Source organism: Myotis yumanensis, unplaced genomic scaffold, assembly GCF_028538775.1.
Source record: "Myotis yumanensis isolate MYYU_CA2020_CCGP unplaced genomic scaffold, mMyoYum1.0.hap1 SCAF_1, whole genome shotgun sequence".
Lineage (NCBI taxonomy): Eukaryota > Metazoa > Chordata > Mammalia > Chiroptera > Vespertilionidae > Myotis > Myotis yumanensis.
The window spans coordinates 202,219,293-202,241,541 of NW_027223752.1; the positions used below are offsets into that span (position 1 = coordinate 202,219,293).

General features: G+C 36.3%; 1 protein-coding gene across 24 annotated transcripts in view; it reads right to left on the reverse strand.

Annotated features, from left to right (window-relative positions):
• Positions 1-22,249, reverse strand: part of ADGRL3 (adhesion G protein-coupled receptor L3) — a 764,879-nt gene that overhangs the window by 452,328 nt on the left and 290,302 nt on the right. For 23 of the 24 annotated variants that reach the window (XM_070395881.1, XM_070396008.1, XM_070395993.1 and 20 more), the window contains exon 4: positions 10,610-10,813. The exons of the other annotated variant lie outside the window; for it this stretch is intronic. In XM_070395881.1, coding sequence (XP_070251982.1) covers positions 10,610-10,813 — 204 coding nt within the window. The remainder of the gene's footprint in view (positions 1-10,609; positions 10,814-22,249) is intronic. 24 annotated transcript variants of the gene reach the window in all.

Below are 22,249 nucleotides of genomic sequence, written 5' to 3' on the forward strand. Positions count from 1 at the left end.
TAATCCTGTCAATGGAACCACCCAGTCACCTAGGCATCTTTGATTCTTCCCTCATCCTCACCTCTTGCATCCAATTAGCAGCCAGGCACTGCAATTTCAGTCTCCGTGCATTTCTCATATCACCCCTCTTCTTTCCATCCCTATTGCTATATCCCTGGTTCAGGCACTCATTACCTTCTGCCCGACAGTAAGAACCTAACTGATCTCTCCACTTTCAAGTCCCTCTCTATCCTAAAATTTCCCACAAAACCCTCACAGGTTCTAAACTGCAACTCTGATCGGGAGCTTCCAAAGAATCCCAACCACAGGCAAAATTATGTACAACGTCTCACCCTGACATTTATGACTACCTACAAAATACTTCCAACCTCTCTTTCAAACTTCCTGGCTCACTACTTCGTTCCTCACGCCCTTAGTGTTGGGTAAACTAGACTATTCCCTGTCTGATGAAAATGTCTTCATTTTCTCCAGCTATAATGGTTTTCACACATGATTTCAATTATGGAGCATCCTCTTTCTTCCAGCACCTCCCATCTGTGCTTGCAAATGATCCTAGGGATTTTTTCAAGAGTTAGTTAAGGTATCACGTTATCCCCCCCTCTTCCCTATCCCCATCCCACACCAAGAATGCCTTTCCTCCTCCTTTAAAGTACTACAGCACTTGCATGACACCACAGTTCACCAAATCAGAGTCAAGTTAATACTGGTTTGGCTATTCTTTCTGTCACCAGCAGTAGGCTATAATTCCTGGAGGAAAGACAGCCTTATAAAGCATTCTGTGTATATTAAAGCTACAACAAATATGTGAATCAAATTGAGTTATTTTCTTTCCTAAACATTTATACTAAATGTTCACTTACTTAAGCTGTGAACCCATGAATGTGCTTAAAATATAAAGCTAGGATTTTAGAACATTTCTTTGTCTCTTCCCCAAACTACATTTAATCAGAAACATTAATGAGTAAATCAATTCACTGAAAAAATTTTATGAATTGTCCACTACATATCTCTGATATGATTATTACAAAACAGAAAGCCAAAAAAAGTGTGTAAATGGTTGTAGGTAACACTTACCAGGCCTTAAGGGCTAAATGCATAATTATATTTAATATATTTATATGTGATAATAATCACAACTATATATATATATATATATATATATATATATATATATATATATACTTCTATTACACCACTATACAGATGAGATAGGAAATATATCTAAAATGTAAGTCCTTGGTTTTGGTTAAAACAATTAATATATGGTAAAGCTGTGAATGAACTCAAACCCCTCTGACCCCAAAGTTCATATAGTAACTGCAATTCCACACTACTACCCTCTAAGTAGCAGTAAAAGCAAAATGGTAAAGATTTAAAGATATAGCTAATGACAAAAAAAATTGCTTCTTAAGAAGTAATAATTGAGGAAAAACACCATCAATTTAGTTAACTATATATGCAAAAGAAAGATAGAGTGTCTGACAAAATTTCTGTACTGTATGTAGACCTATATGAAAAATGCAAAATCAAAAACCCAGATATAAGCCTATCTATGAAAGCATGATGTTCTATACATAATACCTGCTTTCCCTCTCCCTTTCATCTTAATTTGGGGTTAAGGCTTCTATATATATAATGGAAGTTTCCTCTCAGTATTAGATAAACTTCAGATCTCTTTTTACTACCACATATCTTTTGATTTGAAGGGAAACAGAAGAAAAAGAAAGAGACTTTCTAATAATTAGCTAACTTATTCTGAAAAGTATCTGTCACTGGCAGTGTAAAATTTGCTCCTTTGGAGCATATATACAATTATCAGCATGTGGCAGATATTAATGAAACAACCTACAATACACTCCTAATTAAATCCAGGAAATGAAATGTTTTTTTGGATTAAATGTCAAAGTTTAGCATTTATTTTCCATTATTCATATCCTTTGTGAAAAGAAAAATGTAATGATGAGAAATACACTAATTTCCATAAGTATTTTGAAAAGCTATTTCATACTTCTCAGATGGAAAGGGAAAATAAATTGTAATTTATGCCAATAAAAATAAAAGACTTTATCACATTTTCCTTTAAATACTTGAAGGCTAAACTCACTAACACATTATTTTCAATTGGATACATCATTCTGGTATTGATTACTTTTAGGAAAGAAACAAGACCCTAAAGAAATGCTTTTAAATAATGTTTAGGGCTGCAAAGTTTGTTTTTTTTTTAACCTCAATACTTTACTTCCTAGATACCTATGGCCCTTTTTCTCACATGAAAATATAAGGACCTATGTATGCATGACAACTTTAAGAGTGATGTGCAAATAATGCATTTTGCATATCAATTACACCTGACATTTTGTCTGAACTGGCAAATCTCTGAAAGACACAAATAAATGTGAACAGGGGCTTTTATCCGAAATAATATTATATTGTCATGTAAACCAAGAAGCTAACAAGGACTTTGAAGGCCACATTATATTATTCTCTTGCAGTGATAGTTATATCAAAAAAGCTGAGCTTGTAAAACGGAAGGTTTTCAATTGTCATAGCAACATTAATCTCTGTTCTTCTGTTACAAGTTCTTTCATCTCCTTACCTCTCCATGAATTCCTAGACTTCACCTATACACTTCAGACTGTAATATAATAACAAAATTAGAACCAGCTTTTCCAAAAATTTGGGAGTAAGGGGAGTAAGAACATGAGAACATGCCAGAAGTTCAACTCATCAAAGTCAATATAAATGGCACTAAAAACATATTAAGAGTAACAAGTCTCAAATTTTCTAATAATCATGTTACATTGAATGAAATTATGAAAGCCAGAGGAAGCGAAGATAAATTGTTTACCTCATCATGCACACACACGTTTCAGGCCGCTCTAATTCAGAATCAGAGGGAGATTAAAAATTGTTCTGTTAGGCATAGGCCTAGGGATGGGTGAAAGTGGAAGAAAATCAATCCAATTCAACCTATATCGAATTTTTAGTTGAGCTGAAGGGGACCCAGGTGGTATACCACATTCCACCCAGCAAAGATAATACCATTTGCCAATGATCCAGAAGGAAGGGGCCATGGCTTGTCTAGTAAATTAACAGAACTTCATTGGGGCTGAAGGGTAAAACATGTATGGGATGTGATTTGAAGTAAGAGAAAACTGTATTGCCTACTAATCTTATTTACTGTAAGTATATGTGTGGCTTATAGGCCTCAAAGCATCCTGAATTTCTCTCTCCCTGTTCTTCATTTATTCCAGTGTCCAAAATTATCTAATCACATTGGTGAGTTCATAGGGTAAAAAAACACACAATTGGCTCCATTCCCAAATCATTGTGTTACCAGTAATCCGACAAATGAGCTTTCATCACCCTTTCTCTGCTTCTATCAGTTTATTACAACACCTTCATGTGTACAATTAGGTGAGCATTCTGCAGCTACTGCAGCTTTCATTTCCTAGTCTCTTAACCAATGAGAACATTACCATTTCCTTAAGATAAAGCATTTATAGCATTGCTTTACATTGTCTTCAAGGGATATTGCTATTTTAATAATTAGTTTTAATTAGGCAAGAGTTATATAAGTTAAGATTCATTTTCATTTTTGAGGCACTCTCAAAAGACACATGAAGAGTATTTTTTTTATTATTTTATTAAACTATATGCTATGTTATGTTGTTAATGAGTGCAAATATGAGCAGATTACTCTCCAGCTGCCTTCCAAATTTTTGACATGGAACATTCTACTAAGAACTAAATGAATATCAAATATATTGAGGCCAGCAGATCAACTGTCTTTAACTTTGTTCAATTTCTCTCCTTGCTAAATGTATATGTTGCAAATGCAAATACTATATAATAAGAATCTTTTCAGCTGTTTCATGGGAACACAGGAGAGCTCATAATCAGATCTAATCTTGGCAGCACTACAGCCCTGCTAGGTATTACTGGGAAGTAGAAAGAAGGATTGAATGAAAATCCTAGCAGATGCTCTTTTGTTGCAGAATAGCTTATCACACCTAAGCCAAAATAAAATGGGTAACAAAGAATAGCACTAACTTTTTTTTTTCTCTTTGATGAGAATAACTTATGCCTAACAAATAACACTTTTAATTATCTTTTTTTTTCAGATTTGTATATTGTATTTAGATTATAGGTTCTTAAATTTGGGCCAGAAAGTTAAGCTTCTGTTCAAAGGAATACATTAGAGAACTCATTTGTAAATTTTTCTATAACAGCACCTTCATTCCTTAGCAATATTTTCTGTCTCCTCTTACCTTCCATAGCTAAGTAAGTGGCAATCTCTCAAGCCAGAAACTTGGTTGCCCTCTTTGGATTTTTCCTCTACATTATTCACACATCCAATGAATATAAAATTCTTGACCTTTGGTCCTCATTAGCACTAATGTCACTCACTACTTGAGTCAGGACCACCATCATTTTTTAAATCTAAATCAACAGAATAACTTCCCCATCTCCAGTCTTTAAGCCTCAAATGCAGGCAGTGGTTCACTTCCTCTAAGACTTAATTATTCCCTTGCTGCCATCACAAAAATTCTAAACTCCTCAAGATGTTATATCATGCCATGCTGATCAAGTGCTTGATTACTTCCCAGATCATTCGGGGCTAATGTCTAGACATTATCTTTCGGACTTCTATGCTCCAATTATACTGAACTAGGCATTTGTGCTACTGTTTCCTCTGTCTATAATATTAGTATGTTTCTTCTACCTGTGAGTTCGGCTAACTACTACTTGTCTGTCAGGCCACAGCCTAGATACCACTTTATATTTAGGAGCACTTTCTCTCAGACTGGTACATGCTCCCCCCATGGTATTCTATACTGTCCCCTGAAATAGCTGTTTCTGCTATTGCCTCTTTGCTACACAAACAATACTGTGTGGGTGAAGGTCATGAAATGGCCAGTGACATGAATAATTAGGTCAGGGATACTGACCTAACCCAAGGGGGATTAAATTCCCATCTTGGAAATGTAACTAAAAGGTAAGAAGACAGTGCCTGTTGGTGGTTGGTACTAAGAGGAGTGTGTACAATTTGGTGTGACAGTCATAATGCTAAGGAGCAAAGAAAGCTGATGGAAAGTTAGAGAACCAAAGAAGAATTAGGCCCAGTTGGAGCGTGCTTTCCTGATATTATTTACTGATATCCAAGATCCAGTACTCAAGAGTCTAGATTCCCATAAGAAATATGTATTCTGAAAACACAGTTCCCACACTTAGCACTCCCCCCTAAACACACACACACAATCTTCTATTAATTACTTTTAAAAACATGTCCCTTGCCTCTTTGGGTACAGGGGAGAGGTATCCTTTAGCAAGCATTTGCCACATGGTGCTCTTTTCTTGTTTCCCAATACCCACTGAGAGATCAAAATTATGAATTGGCCCTGACTGGTTTGGCTCAGTGGATGGAGCGTCGGCCTTCAGACTGAGGGGTCCCAGGTTCGATTCCAGTCAAGGGCATGTACCTTGGTCCTAGGCACATCCTGGGTGGGGGGTGTGCAGGAGGCAGCTGATCGATGTTTCTCTCTCATCGATATTTCTGACTCTCTATCCCTCTCCCTTCCTCTCTGTAAAAAAATCAATAAAAATGAATAAAAAAAATTATGAATTGAATTCTCCATCTTTGTTTTCCTGGTACATAGTGTAGTTCCCAGCATACATTTGCACTCAACCCATTATTAAAAATAATAATAAATATCATTATTATTATTAATGAGGGCAAAAATTAAATGGAGTTTTCTCCTTGCTTATAATTATAAAAGCATTCCCATCTACAAAAAACCCAAAATGGAGGAAAATGGGGAAAATTAATTATAGAGTTTTATTTGATTCTCAATAGACTGACAATACAGGAGCCCCTTGGAAAAGCATTTTGGCTCTTGCAAAAGGTAGAGTCTATGACTTGTCAGGATTGAAATGCTTTAGCTGTATTCTGAGAGAACACTTGTATTGACCCTGCATATCAAGCATGTCAAACTCGCGGCCCAAGGGCCACATGCAGCCTACAACAAATATTTTTGCGGCCCAGCCAATATAACGGTATGTAAGAAATGTTTTAATAAAAATTCTGTAACTTAATTTTTACAATATCCTGTTATACATAATTATTAATAACAAACTACAAGGTTCACTAACAAATGATTACTATAATCGTGTTGCATTCATTTCCTTTACGCGCCTTACACGCAGGCCCACCATTTCTCTCCCCTAATACTAGCAGCAAATATCTTAGCAGCTAATTGCCACGTCATTAGTCTTGGACTGATTTGTTTGTTGTGCGCAACAGGAAATATTTTGCTTTTGAAGAACAAGAAAAATATGTTTATTTGTGTTACTCTTATTAATTTGTGCAGTTATTCAGTGTCTGGTAAGTTAATGTTCAAGAAAAATATTAATTTTTATTACAATGCTCTATTATTTCATGTTACCGATTACTCATTTATTTCAGCCCTTTGTATTCAGCATGTCTCTATCGAAATAAACCTACGTTTCTATGAAAATTGAAGCTTTTGTTTTTTTTTTGCGGCCCACATAAACTTAAACCTTGTTTATCTGGCCAGTGTTAGCCTTCGAGTTTGACATGCTTGCTGCACACTATATGTGCCTAGCAGGAGGGTTATTTGTAGATCATCTCAATGAACTTTTGAAAATCACAATTAAAGCATAGGAAGTGCTGATAAAAAACACAGTAACATTCTTTTAGCTTCAAGGAAAAGTCTTGATATCTAGTCATTAACTGGGCAATCTGCCCTCAGACTTCCTTCTGCTTTAATATGCTAAAGAGAAACATGTCTTCTGTGAACAATGCTTTTCTTAAATCCCTTATGCTTTGCTGCTCTACTGTGAAGTCCTAATTCCTCTGAATCTAAACACTCATTAACTCTCAAGAACTATTAGCTATCTGGAGTCAAATGAATGAAAAGGGGAAAAAAAGAGTAAAGTTTAATTTCAAGCCAATGAAAGGGTCTTTATGTATTTTATTTTTTGTTGAGTTGTTAAGGCTGTTTTAATTGGGTTTCTTACTTGCTTGTTTGGCTATCTGTAGAACAAACGGGTTAACAATTTTTAAAGTAAAATCAATTTCATTTTTCAATCAGATTGTATTAATCTCTGTCTTTATTACTTATATTTATTAATGAGTTTTCTGTAACTTTAAGTATCTTGTTTTTATAACGGACCTGTTTTTGTTTTGAGAAAGGTGTGGAGGGGTGGAGTTTACTGACATTTTCTTGTTTGCATTCTTCCATGTTTTTTCAATTTGAGGAGCTGAAGGTAATACGGTATCTTTTATTTCAATTTCACTTTTCATACCTGTCCAAATACTCGAGCTCTATGTACTATTGTTACCATCATAACTAGCTAGTTTATTAATATTAATAGAAAAAAAATAAAAGGGAAGGCCAGACATTCTAAGCATGGTCATCTGGGCAGCTTCTGTAGGAAGCTGCAATTTTATACTCTAGTATAAAGAAACCACCAGTCCATTTCCCGCAGATACTGGGAAAGGGATCAAGCAAAGGGGTAAATGGGCGCATATACAGTGAAGTTGGGGTGCCATAGGGAAGACACTTGCCTGTCAGTCTAGCCTGTTGAACCATGGATTGCCTAGAGGGGTGGAGCCACTGCAAGGATGTGAAATCCTGAAGGATTCATTTGTTAAGCTCCTAATTAAAATTCCCCCCCAAAGAAGAAAATTTCTCTGTCTTGCGCCTCTTGTTTCTCTTGCATTGCTCCTGCTTCCTTGCTCTTGCGTCTTCAGGGGCCTGTGCTAGCCTGCATGTGGCCCTAGAAGCCGCATGGCCATGACCCCACACTCAATGGACTGGAACTTGGAGCACAAGCTAAGCTAGCCAGATGCTGGACTAGACTGTGCTTTAATATGGAGTGAAGACCCTGGGCAGTGGCTTCAATCCCAGCTCTGCTGAAGACAAAATGGGGCTCTTTCCATGGTGAGACGGAGGGAGAGGGGACCTTGGAAGGGAGCCCCCTTCATTTCACATCATCAATAAAGCTTTTCATGATACCTGATCCTCCCTTGGGGCCCAGAAATTCTTGTTCCCATGGCACCCCAAGATGCCTACTTCCAGCAGCAACAGGTGGGGACAACAGGAGGGCACCCCATAGATAACAGGATCTTCTGTATTAGGAAAGATTATGGCCCTGAAACATTTGCTTTTTCTTCCTTGTTCTTCCTATGGAGCACTCAGAGATGACCTTCAGTTGCCCTGTGTCTCACTGATAAAATTAGTTTTTCAGAAAAGCAACTTCCCAAAAGTATTGTCTCATCATAACAGATTAACACAATTCTGTTGGCTCCTTTTAAATCACATTTACCACAGTATCCATTTATGAGATCACATGAAGGCTGCCTCAGACCATCCTTTCCATTTCTATCCAAAACAGAATATAATGTTTCTATTTTTAAACTGATATAAAAACATAATTCATAACCCATTACTACACTGCAACCTCCCACATACTGGCAAAAAGCAAAAAAATCTCATAATATAGAAAAACCTCATTAAGCTTTAAAAGTTGGGGAATGTTTAAATTCTGCTACCTCTTTACAAAAAGTTCTACAGAGGAAAACTATTGTAAATGACTAATATTCTAAATTTTTTCCTAAGACATAATCCCCAGTAGGTAGGGGGGTTTGGGGGGGTGTGTATGTGTGTGCATACAGGCACGTGCATGTGTGTTTGTATTTATGTTCATTGCTGATTTAAATATTCATATCATCTCAAAAATTAAACTTCATTTCTGGATTTCTATTTCATTAGTATTAGAAATTGTGCAAATGCATTTGCATTGGAGTAAATTAATTAATTTTATATTATTTTATAGTATAAATCAGAAGTCAAAATCACGGTGAAAACTTTCTGGGAGGAATATAACAACACCCAATTTCTGCAAAACAAAAAGCAAAAATGAAAAAAAAAGTTCTTAAAGAATGCTTACTGGCTGAAACCGGTTTGGCTCAGTGGATAGAGCGTCGGCCTGCGGACTGAAGGGTCCCAGGTTCGATTCCGGCCAAGGGCATGTACCTGGGTTGTGGGCACGTCCCCAGTAGGGGGTGTGCAGGAGGCAGCTGATCGATGTTTCTCTCATCGATGTTTCTAACTCTCTATCTCTCTCCCTTCCTCTCTGTAAAAAAATCAATAAAATATATTTTTTTTTTAAAAAAAAAAGAATGATTACTGTGCATTTTCCTTGAATTTTTAGAACACAGAGTCAATTTTACATGCTTCTGTGGAAGTTCATGTTCTCACCTACCACTGCCCCTTCCCCAATCATCAACACCAAGGAAGAAATGCTAATCTGAATAGAAAGATTCTCCAACATCAACTGAATGATGTGACTGAGAGTGGACAGAGTCACTGTGAGTGCCATGTTTCCCATATACTTACTCTTTCTATGTGGCTGTAGTAATTGAGGAGTTAGGTTTAACTCTCACAGGTCTGTTAAATCTCAAATGGATTCAAGATACATCCCCCTTATTCCCTTAACTGAAATAAAGTATTCCAACTTTTTTTTTTATCAGAGAATTATCTAATGGGGTTTAGAAGCTCAACTATTATAGTAATAGCTCATGTTCCTTTGCCAATATTTCTTGTATGTATATCCCCTTATAGAAATTAGGAGAGGTGACTGTGTTTTGGGACAAGACTTGATATTTATGGTTCAACAAGCCAAATGATTCCTAGTCTTTTTCATGTTGTGGAACATAAAGAAAATTATAAGTATTTATAATACTTAATAGGTTTATAATTGTGAGTAAGCAAAACAGAGTTTATTTTGTGTTATTATTTGTTAATTATCATTTTCCATATGAACAACTTTAAACAATTTTTGCCCTCCATATATTTATATAGTAGTGTATTATATTCCCTAGGGGAATTTAGAGGGAAAATAGTGCCTGTATGGAATTTAATGAGAAAAAAGAAAAGTTACATTGCCTTAATATATATAAAGATAAAATAAAATATAAAGTATTAGGAAAAAGTAGTATTGAATTTTGTGCAAATATCATGTAACATTCTCCATGGAGCTTCATGGGCTGTGTGGCTCCCATTCTACTTCTCAGCTGCAGAGACAACGTTATAAACAAAGGAATGTCCCACACTTTCATAAGAAAATTAGCTTGTTCCTGTAGCCATCACTTTTCTATCCCATTTCATGCTTTCAAATGTCTATACACAATTCCTAACCAAGATGTTTTCATCCTAATCTCAAAATTTTGGTAGTTTCTATTGATGAGAATGTTTTTTCAAAAATGATTGGATGTGTTAAAACTTGTATTTTACAACCACTCAAATTCTGTAAGAGTTGAAATTCTCACCCAAAGTAATTTTAAATTTCCTGTGTTCCGCAAAGACAGTTCAAAATTTAAGGTCAACATTTTGAAATAATAATGAGGCTCTAATGTAGAATAAGCATGCATTGTTAAACAGATGGCTCGGATACAACGAAGAGCAAATATCAGCCACAGGTATATGAAAAGACACCTGCAAGCCTGCCTGGGGCTGAGCTTCCAGGAGCCCCTGCCCAGCCACCCCCAGCCCTCTGTCCCACCTCCCACCGCTGGCCGCACCTTGGGCTGGGATCTGAGCTCCTTGGGCACCTGGACCACGAACTCCTCTGGCAGCTCCACGGGGCCCTGGTCCGCGATGAGCTGTGGCGCGCTCTGCAGTTGGCTGCTGGAGGAGATGTCTGGGTGGTAGAGCGCCTCCTGGGTTGCGCTCAGCATGTCGCAGTGGAGCAGCGAGGGCTGGATGTCTCTCAATGTGCTTGCCACCTGCGGGCACCATCAGACTCCACTCAGCTCAGGGCCGCCTCAGAGGAGCCTGCTACAGGCTATTCCCAAGGCTGCTGTCAGCTGCAGGCCATAGGCCCCATACACCAGCCACCCCGGCCCCATTAAGACAACCCTGACCTGAGGAGATCCTATCTCCTAGGCTCTAGTGCGATGATGACTACGTAGTGCTGTCCAAATTAAACACTACCTTAAATAAGCCAAACACCTCACCCTAATCCCTAATGAGGATTAGAAAATTAGACATAATTATTGAAAACTGAGAAAGCTACTTGAAAAATGTAAATATTGTCTATATTTTTATAGATTCACAGCATTCTGATGCCAATTATGGGCATTAATATCTATAAGTGTAAAAAAAAAAAATTGGTTACTGAACTAAATATTTTCACACAAAAAGCTTCTTAAGGTAACGAATGAAAAAAGTTTCAGAGGTGGTTTTATATTAGTTTAGTTTTGTTTATTGTATTGTTATACTTAGATGGATTGTTTTATATTTATTTATTTTTCAGGTCATTAAACATTTTTTTGAAAGATACTGTATTAAGATCCGTGATGGACATTAAGGTGAAAAGGATATACACACATTTTTGCCATTTACATACACAGTGATTTTACTGACAAATGTACATATTACATCAATGAGTAAATATGAAAGACCAAGACAATAATGAAAAAAATAAAATTTCACATATATGATTTTTTTAATAATTCACAAAACAGTCATACATCATATACTATGAAAAAGAGCTATTTAAGTACAGGATTTTTTTCTGGTGAATTGGTACATAAAATATACATTTCTCTACACTAATTGCAACTAGCGTAATAAATAGGAATGATAATAAAAATGTCCCTGCCAAAATAAGAAAAAGGCTTTACAAGAATAAAGATTTTGCTTTACACAACTATTTTTAACATACTAGAGTATGCATATTTAAAACACGTGAATAATGCTACATGACTATCATTCAATAGTCAGGATAGAAACTAAGAAATTCAATAATGCAAGAGAATTTTATAATCTTTCTAATACTGGAAGTTTATACAGTGAGACTGTAATTTATTGATATATAAAATATTTGAAAGTTAAGAATGAAAACACATTTTCTTTCAAATCACAAGAAATATTACAACCCTATTGAAAAACAGCAAAAAATAATATAAAGAAATCTGTCAAACCATCCATTGATTATGAAAAAATATTAGATTACAACTAAGAAAACAACATGTTTACTTAAGCTCATTACAATGTATGAGTACCAGGCAAAAGATAGTATAAATGCTATTTTGATAGTTTGTGTGAATGAAAAAAAGTGTCAAAAAAGAAAACAAATTTTAAGGCCAAAAAAAGTTGTGAAAATCAAAATATCTAAGTAAGTGCCTCCTTTAAAGTTTAAATCCAGTGATGTCTCTCTTAACTTATGAAATATCCCTCTCCTTGTTGCCCCAAATGACAATGTGACCAATTTTTAATTATTTTTATACAGATACATATAGGCATGCTTTCCCTAGCATCTTTATAACTTATTCTATGAAAGAAATTTAGCAAAAGATTATAATGCTGTATTAGCCTATAAGCTTCAGATATAAAAACATTGAAAGATTTCACCCACAGCCAAGTTAACAAATAAGGACATGTGGAGTGAGGAAGTATTGTGCTCTATTCATGCATTCAACAAATATTTACGGAGTTCCCATGATGTGCCAGCTCCTTTTCTGGGTACTGGAGATTTTGGTAAACAAAACAGACCACATATCTACCTTAATGAACCATCCATTCTTTTGAGAGAGAGATTATACAAATGGATAAATAATTTTTAAAGGGGACATCTGTAACACGTTCAACAATAAAGATACATTCTAAAAAATAATTTTTAAAATACCATATAGGAGATGAGCAATTTACAGAAAGTTTAAATAGGGTGACATGTAAGGGTGGGGGTAAGGGGGAGAGATCAACCAAAGGACTTGTATGCTTGCATATAAGCCTAACCAATGGACACAGACACCAAGGGGGTGAGGGCATGAGTGTGGGGAGTGGGAGGGCAATGGGGCCATAAGGACACATATATAATATCTTAATCAATAAAGGAAATAAATAGATAGATAGATAGATAGATAGTAAAAAAAAAAAAAAAAAAAAAGCTACTCTGTTTACGTTTTTATGGAAGATTTGTCTATGGGAGTAAAATTTAAACTGAGATCTCAAGTTGCCAGTCATAAGAAGCAGGAGTAAAGAGCACTCCTGGCTGCTGCAAAGCCCTCAGGCTGGAGCCACCTTGATGGGTTCAAGAAATAGCACAACACAAATATCGCATGACCTCACTTATATGTGGAATCTAATGAACACAATGAAATTGACCAACAAAATAAGACCAGAAGCATGAAGTCATGGAACAGACTGGGGTTGGGGGTTCAAGAAGAGATAAACCAAAGAACTTATATACTTATATGCATAGCTCATGGACATGGGCTATAGCGTAGTGAAGACCTGGTGGAGTGGGAAGGGGCTGGAGGAGAGGGTAAAATGGGGTAAAATGGGATATTATCTGTAATAACTATCAATAATTACATATATATAAAAGAAATAGCACAATGGCCAATGAAGCTGTTATGTGTAGTGGACTGGGAGAAGAATGGTAAGACTTGAGATAGGAGAGGTTAGCAATAAGTAGATCATGAATTTTGTAAAAGATGGCTAATAGTTTAGTTTTGGGGCAATCAAGCATCTGTTTGGGAGGGAAGAATAAGGTACAATAGCGGGCGGAGGGATGGGAATAGTGATCTCTACTGAATTATAGATCAATTATTTCAAGAAACGTTAATTTCTAGAGTCCGCAGAGAATAACAATTGATTTAAAATGCATGTAGAGTAGAATTACCTGAAAAAATAACAGTATCTGTATTTAATAAAAGAATATTAACTTAAACAAGAAATAAGAACATGCTCAAACTAGAACAAGAAAGCAAGGCCTACAGACTTAGAAACAGTAGGTATGGATCAAAGAATAAAATTATTTTATGAAGTTTGAGGAATACGAAATACCAGGAAGTGAAGTAGAATTTGACTCCTGTGTTAAAGGAAATTAGACTCTGATGTGTTCTATGAAGCTGGAATATATGGTGTCTATAGACTTCTTTAAATTCAACATCTCTATGAAAGGAATCCAGAGTACCTGTCACTGAGAGCAAAAATGGAGGGTTGTTACACTGTCCATATGGAAAAGGGCTATTAGAGCCAAAATCTTAACATTTGGCATAAAAAAATATTGTATCTGTAAAACTTACGGTACTGTATAACTTTGGGGGAAATATTTGAGTTATAAATATAAATGTAATTTTTCTTCCTTAAGCTATTATAAAAATATGTCTTCAAGATAAACAGTTTTGAGACTGGTATTCCATTAGGACCATGGAATCTTAAGTCTGGAAGGAATCATTCAACTAACATGCTACATAGTAATCCTCAGATCATCCCTGCTAAAAATCTCTGAAATTTCACACGAAAAGTCCATGATCACTCTGTCCTTGAAACACCCAATTCCATTTGAAGCAGCAAGTTTCTCATGTCAAGAAAAGTGATATCTACCCCCTGGCATTCTTCACTCACTTATCTAAATGCTACACAAATGGGCTATGCAAAACAGATCAAGCTACTCCTAGAAGGCACTTGTCGTCAGATATTTAAGCTAGCCTTTACATCATAAATGTCCCATTTTTTATCTAGATGCATAAGGGAAAAGGTTTCTTTAAATTAAAAAATACCTCAGAATGTTATAGCATTAACTATAATTTCAAGGCATCCTCCCCCTTATAACTACTCTTCTATCTCCATTTGAGACCACAATTTCAAACTCCGTCATGTGTAATTCTAAGGTGTCTCAAGTATTTGCTGCTGGGATAGAAAGTAATGATAAGGCCAACATATCTTGTTCTTCTTTCTAATCTTTTCCAAAGAGAGAAAAACTTCGTTCTTATCTCCTTTAAAAACTGTAACACTAACAACAAATTTTCTGAAAAAGAAATAAATTGATCCCATTTACATGAAATAGGAATAAATTAAAGGAGGATCAAGATGCCTACTCTGAAAATTACAAGACACTGATAAGAGAAATCGAGGAAGATACAAGTACATTGTGTTCATAGATTGGAAGATTTTATATTGTTAAATGTCAATACAACCAAGAGCTATCTATAGATTCAATGGAAAGGATTCCAATGGTGTTTTTATAGAAATAGAAGAAAATACTCCTAAAATTTTATTATTCATTGAATAACTAAAGAAATACTGAGAAAGAACAAAGCAGGAGGAATCACACTTCCTGATTTCAGCTATACAATAAAGCTACAGTATGGTTTTGGCAAAAAAAAATCCTGACAAATATACCAATGAAACAGAATCAAGAGCCAGGAATATATGACTAATATTTGACAAGTGAGCCAAGAATACTAAAGGGAGAAAAGATGGTCTCTTTAATAAATCGTGCTGGGATAATTGGATATTCACATCTAAAAGAATGAAACTTAACACCAATCACAAAAATTAATTCAAAATACATTAAAGACTTAAATGTAAGACCTGAATACATGAAACTCTTAGAACAAAACATGGGAATAAAGCTCCTTGACATGTGTCTTTGTAATACTTTTTTGGATTTGACATCTAAAGTGTGAGCTACAAAATCAACAATAAACAAGTGGAACTACGTAAAACAAAAGAGCTTCTGCACAGCATAAAAAATTATGCAGAAAGTGAAAAGACATCCTGCAGAATGGTAACACGTTATTTCCAAACCATATATCTGATAAGGGATTAGTATTCAAAATATCTAAAGAAATCATACGACTCAATAGCAAAGAAACAAAGAAACAAACAAACAAAAACCCACAATTGGAAATCACCTCCTGCTTGTAACAATGGCTATCATATAAAGACAAGCGATGACAAACACTAGTATAGATGAGGAGAAAAGGGAATCCTTGTACACTGCTGGTGAGAAGGCAAACTGACGTAGCCACTGCAGAAACAAGTATGGATGATTCTCAAAAAAATAAAAATAGAACTATTATATATCCAGCTATTCCCCTTCTGGAAATATATCCAGAGGAAAAAAAGAAACCATTAACTTTTAAAGATATATGTACCCCATGTTCATAGCAGCATTACTTATAATAGCCAAGACAAATAAAACTTCAGTATCAACCATTGGATAAATTGATAAAGAATTTGTATTGTGTGTATACAATATCGTTCAACCATTAAAAAAATGAGGAAACCCTACCATTTGCACTAACATGGATTGAACTTGAAGGCACCACGCTAAGTGAATAAAGTCACACTGAGAAAAACAAATACTGTGTGATCTCACCTGTAGAAACCAAACCAAACCAAAACAAAACACCACATAGATAAAGAGAGCACACTTGTGATCACCAGAGGTGGGGAGAAGAGGAATTGAAGAAAGGCAATAAAAAAATAAAAACATCCAATTATCAGATAAATAACTAGCAGGGAGTAATGTATAACATGGTGAATCCTGGTAACACTGCTGTATGATGTACAGGAAATTTGTTAAAAGAATAAATCCTAAAGTTCTCATCACAAAGAAAAAGTTTTTTTTTTCTCTACTTTCTTTCCATTTTATTGTATCTGTATGAGAAAATTAATATTAGCTGAACCTACTGTGGTAATCATTTCATAACATATGTAAGTCAAACTATCATCCTGCATGCCTTAAACAAATACAACGATATGTCAATTATTTCTCAACAAAACTGTAAAAAATTACATATCTAATTAAGACTTCATTTTTATTTAAAAAAAGGATTCACTATTTTATTTTTATTTTTTTAATTAAATCTTTATTGTTCAGATTATTACATTTGTTACTCTTTTTTCCCCCCATAGCTCCCCTCCACCCGGTTCCCACCCCACCCTCCGCCCTCACTCCCCACCCACTGTCCTCATCCATAGGTGCATGATTTTTGTGCAGTCTCTTCCCGCATCCCCCACTCCCCTTTCCCCCCCCAAGAATAGTTAGTCCACTCCCTTTCTATGCCCCTGATTCTATTATAATCTGATGAACAGAATAAACTGGTGATTATAATAGAATCACTATTTTTTTTTTTTAATTTCAATTGTGCCCTAGCCAGTTCAGCTCAGTGGTTGAAGCACTGACTTCGGATCCTGTTAGATTTCAGTCAAGGGCACATACCTTGACGGGGTTAATATGGGAGGCAACCAATTCATGTGTCTCTCTCACATCGATGTTTCTCTCTCTCTCTCTGTCTCTCACCATCCCTTCCACTCTGTCTAAAATCAATGGGAAAAATATCCTCCGGTGAGGTTTAACAAAAAAAATGTGAATTGCTTTAATCATAAAATATTTAATATTCATTACAAGTAATATGAGTTATTGTCATAATCAAACTGTCTACATAATTATTTCAGATAGTTTTACTATTTAAACACTTTGATTCTGCTTTACTCAGTGGCAAGTATGCAATATGTAATTAATATTTCATAACCTGCTGAAATGATCAAACTATTTCCCCCATGTTTATGTATAGGCTCCAACATCAAAGAGTATCATAGAATCAAAGTTCCTGGATATTGGTTATGGGAAAATAAGAGGCAGGAAGAAAAGGAAAACTAAAAAGCATATAAAAGGCAAAGTATTTCTGATGGTAGTACCAGAGTTTTCATCTTATCTGTGGAACTAATAATTGAAATAAGTATCAAAAATATCAGATTTCAATGTATATAACTTCAGAGTTCAATATTTATTTATAAATATTAATTTTAAAATAGTAAATGAGTATTGTTTCTAACCAACTTCAACCATTTCTGTTTTATTGTTCCTTAGTTGAGGAACTATGTAGTTCAGTCAACTATTTAGCTTCTTCCTCCAAACATCTATTGCTCATTATATTGAGCTTGGAATCTAGGCAAAACAACGCTCTGCATTACTAAGATATTTGTAAGGTGATAGGAATAGCAAAAACAATATATCAACTGAGTTAATTTATCAGAATTACAAATGATATCACTTTCATATATTAACAATATTTCTCACAAGTGTATATCAGGGTAATATTTTACCATATCATGTGGAGTTATTTTTTGTGTGTGTGTTGGTTTTTTGGGGGGGTTAATCCTCATCATAGGACATGTTTCCATTGGTTTTCAGAGAGAGTAGAAGGGAGGGGGAGAAACAGAGAGAGAGAAACATGGATGTGAGAGAGACATCGATTGGTAGAGACCCTTCAGTCCACAGGCTGACACTCCAGTGAGCCAAACCAGCTAGGGCTCTTGTGGAGTTTAAAATGTACTAAAATTACAACTATGACTTTAACTTACATATTCAATTTTGCTTTTCATTATTACCTTATTAGATACACTATCTATCCTCCTATAAATACTTGGGTAATCCTTTGTTCAGGTTATCCTTCTTGGTAAGAAACCTTTTTTCCAACTGCTCAGGCTTTCCCATAATTTTCCCAAGCTATTCACTATATTCAGCTCCAAATTTCATACTATTTCCCTTCATTTCTGTACTACAGTTCAAAATTCTAATAATTTAAAAATCTTATTTTTTTATTTCTTAAGGTTAAGCAAACAAAAATTGCTTTCTGAAATAAAAATGTGTAAATTTTGCTTCTTTTATTTTGTGATATTCAAGCTAATTCATACATTACAATGTACATTCCTACATTGTTTTGGTTAGTTTATTTCCAATTTAAATCATAGGTCCACAAAATAAAGCAAACTCTCAGTAGGTTATTAAAACATCTTTAGATGGGGGTTGGAAGATGGGGGCGATATAGGCAGACGCGTCCCAGGTCTTGTCCCGGAGCAAACGGAGTAAGCAGCTGAAACTAATAACACCCACCCCGAATTGGCAAATTTACTCAGCTGGTGAGACGGCTTGCAGCCTGGAAGGGCAGACCTCCCCTGGAAAGGTTAAAAACCAGGGATCTGGGCAGGAAAGTCTGCCAGACCTGAGCCCAGAGGGTCGGAGGGAGACCGCATGGCAGACAGCCGCGTCTCTTGGGACAGACACAGACCCTGACCAGGGTAAGGAGTTCCGCGGGTTTGCTGGCGCCAGGAGATTTGAGATTTGGATTTTGTGACTGCGGAGAACTGAGACTAAAGGGGGCATCCTGAGGAACTGATCAGACCATGCAGTGCCCATAAGAGAGGAGCGTTTCCCAGACCGATCCAAGCAACAGCAGCCCCCTGAGCACCGCAGCCTCCTGATCACCACAGCCTCCTGATCACCACACCCTCTGTCTGTGGAACAGCAACTGTACTTGAAGCCTCCCCCTACCAGCCAGAAGAGCCAACACAGCTGTGAACAACACCCACCAGAGGAGCTGCTGCCAACTGGAAAGCAGCTGCTACCGCAACCATCTGAGCAGCAACCACAACCCAAGGAGCCCCTGCCACCCAGGGAGCAGCCACTGAACATCTCAACATCTACATATGTCAGCGAGATCAAACATGGGTAGGCAAAGAAACCCCCAAAGGAAAGAAAAGGAGGACTCCCCAGAAAAGCAGCTAAGTGAGACAGAGATATGCAACATGACGGAAAAAGAATTCAGAATAAGGTTCCTAGAGTACATGCACCACATGTTCAAGAAGCAAGAAGAAACAGATGAAAAACTCAACTACTTATGCAAGAAGCTAGAAGAAACAGATGAAAAAATCAACAACTTAAGTAAGTCCCAAGAAGAAATGAAGAGTGACATAGCTTCAATAAAAAACTCCATTGAAAGTATCAACAGTAGACTGGGAGAAGCGGAGGACCGAATTAGTGAATTAGAAGACAAGGAAGCAAAACACACTCAAACTGTACGGCAAATGGAGAAAAAAATTAAAAGACAGGAGGAGAGCCTAAGGGAGCTTTGGGACAACATGAAACGAAACAACATACGAATAATAGGGGTGCCAGAACAACAGAAAGACGAACATGGATTAGAAAACCTATTCGAAGAAATAATATCAGAAAACTTCCCTGAGGTGGGGAAGAAAAAAGTCACACAAGCCCAGAGAGTTCCAAACAAGGTGAACCCGAAAAGACCCACACCAAGACACATCATAATTACCATGGCAAATGTTCAGGATAAAGAGAGAATCTTACAGGCTGCAAGAGAGAGACGGAAAGTAACATACAAGGGATCTCCCATTAGATTATCAAATGATTTCTCAACAGAAACACATCAGGCCAGAAAAGAATGGACGGAAATCTACAAAGTGATGCAAAGCAAAGGACTGAATCCAAGAATACTCTATCCAGCAAGGCTATCATTCAAAATTGAAGGGGAAATAAGAAGCTTCACAGACAAAAAAGGGCTAAGGGAGTTTATCACCACCAAGCCAGCCATGCAAGAAATGCTAAAGGGACTGGTGTAAAAAGAAGAAATATCAAGCTCAGAAAGAAAACAGCCACATACACACACACAAAAAAGAAATGGCTACAAACAAATACCTTTCAATAATAACTTTAAATGTAAATGGACTAAATGCTCCAACCAAAAGACATCGAGTGGCTGAATGGATAAAAAAACATGACCCATACATCTGCTGTCTACAAGAGACCCACCTCATTAGAAGGGACTCACACAGACTGAAAGTGAAGGGATGGAAAAATATCTTTCACGCAAATGGAAAGGAAAAGAAAGCTGGGGTAGCAATACTTATATCTGACAAAATACATCTCAAAGTGAAGGCCATAACCAGAGATAAGGAAGGCCACTTCATAATACTAAAGGGATCAATACAACAAGAAGATATAACCCTGGTAAACATATATGCACCCAATGCAGGAGCACCCACATACATAAGAAAACTTCTGGAAGATATCAGGGGAGAGATCGACAACAATACAATCATAGTAGGGGACTTTAATACACCACTGACATCACTGGATAAATCCACTAGACAAAAACTCAGCAAAGAAACAGCAATCCTAAATGACTCACTAGATCAGATGGACTTAATTGACATCTTCAGAACACTTCACCCCACAGCTGCGGAATATACATTCCTCTCAGGTGCTCATGGGACATATTCAAAAATAGACCACATATTGGGTCACAAGCAAAGTCTCCACAAATTCAAGAAGATTGAAATCATAAAAAGCTTCTTCTCAGACCACGATGGCATAATGTTAGAAATAAACTACAATAAAACCAACCCAAAATACTCAAACACTTGGAAGCTGAATAGCATGTTATTAAATATTGATTGGGTTACCGATGACATCAAAGAAGAAATTAAAAACATCATGGACACTAATGACAATGAAAACACAACAATCCAAAACCTCTGGGACACAATGAAAGCAGTCCTGAGAGGAAAGTTTATAGCTCTACAGGCCTATCTCAAAAAACAAGAAAAAATGGTAGTCAATCATCTAACTCTACAACTCAAAGAATTAGAAAGAGAGCAACAAGAAAACCCCAGAGTGAGCAGAAGGAAGGAGATAATAAAGATTAGAGCAGAAATCAATGAAATAGAGACCAAAAAAACAATACAGAAAATCAATGAAACCAAGAGCTGGTTCTTTGAAAGGATAAACAAGATTGACAAACCCCTAGCCAGGCTCACCAAGAAGCAAAGAGAGAGGTCCCAAATAAACCAAATCAGAAATGATAGAGGCGAAATAACAACAGACCCCACAGAAATACAAATGATTGTTAAACAATACTACGAGCAACTCTACTCCAACAAACTGGACAACCTGGAGGAAATGGACAAATTCCTAGAAAAATACAACATTCCAAAACTCAATCAGGAAGAATCTAAAAACCTCAATAGGCCAATAACTATGGAAGAAATTGAAGCAGTCATCAGAAAGCTTCCAGCAAACAAAAGCCCAGGGCCAGACGGCTTCACAGGGGAGTTCTACCAAACATTCAAGGAAGAACTAAAACCTACCCTCCTCAGACTATTCCAAAAAATTCAAGAGGAAGGAACGCTTCCAAGCTCATTCTATGAAGCCAGCATCACCCTAATACCAAAACCAGGTAAAGACATCACAATGAAAGAGAATTACAGGCCAATATCCCTCATGAACATAGATGCCAAAATCCTCAACAAAATCTTAGCAAATCGGATCCAGCAGTACATCAGAAGGATCATACACCATGACCAAGTAGGATTCATCCCAGAGATGCAAGGATGGTACAACATCCGTAAATCAATAAATGTGATACATCACATAAACAAATTGAAAGAAAAAAACCACATGGTCATATCAATTGATGCAGAAAAAGCATTCGACAAAATCCAACACCCATTTTTGATAAAAACTCTCAGAAAGGTGGGAATAGAAGGATCATACCTCAACATAATAAAAGCCATATATGACAGGCCCACAGCCAACATCATACTCAATGGACAAAAACTAA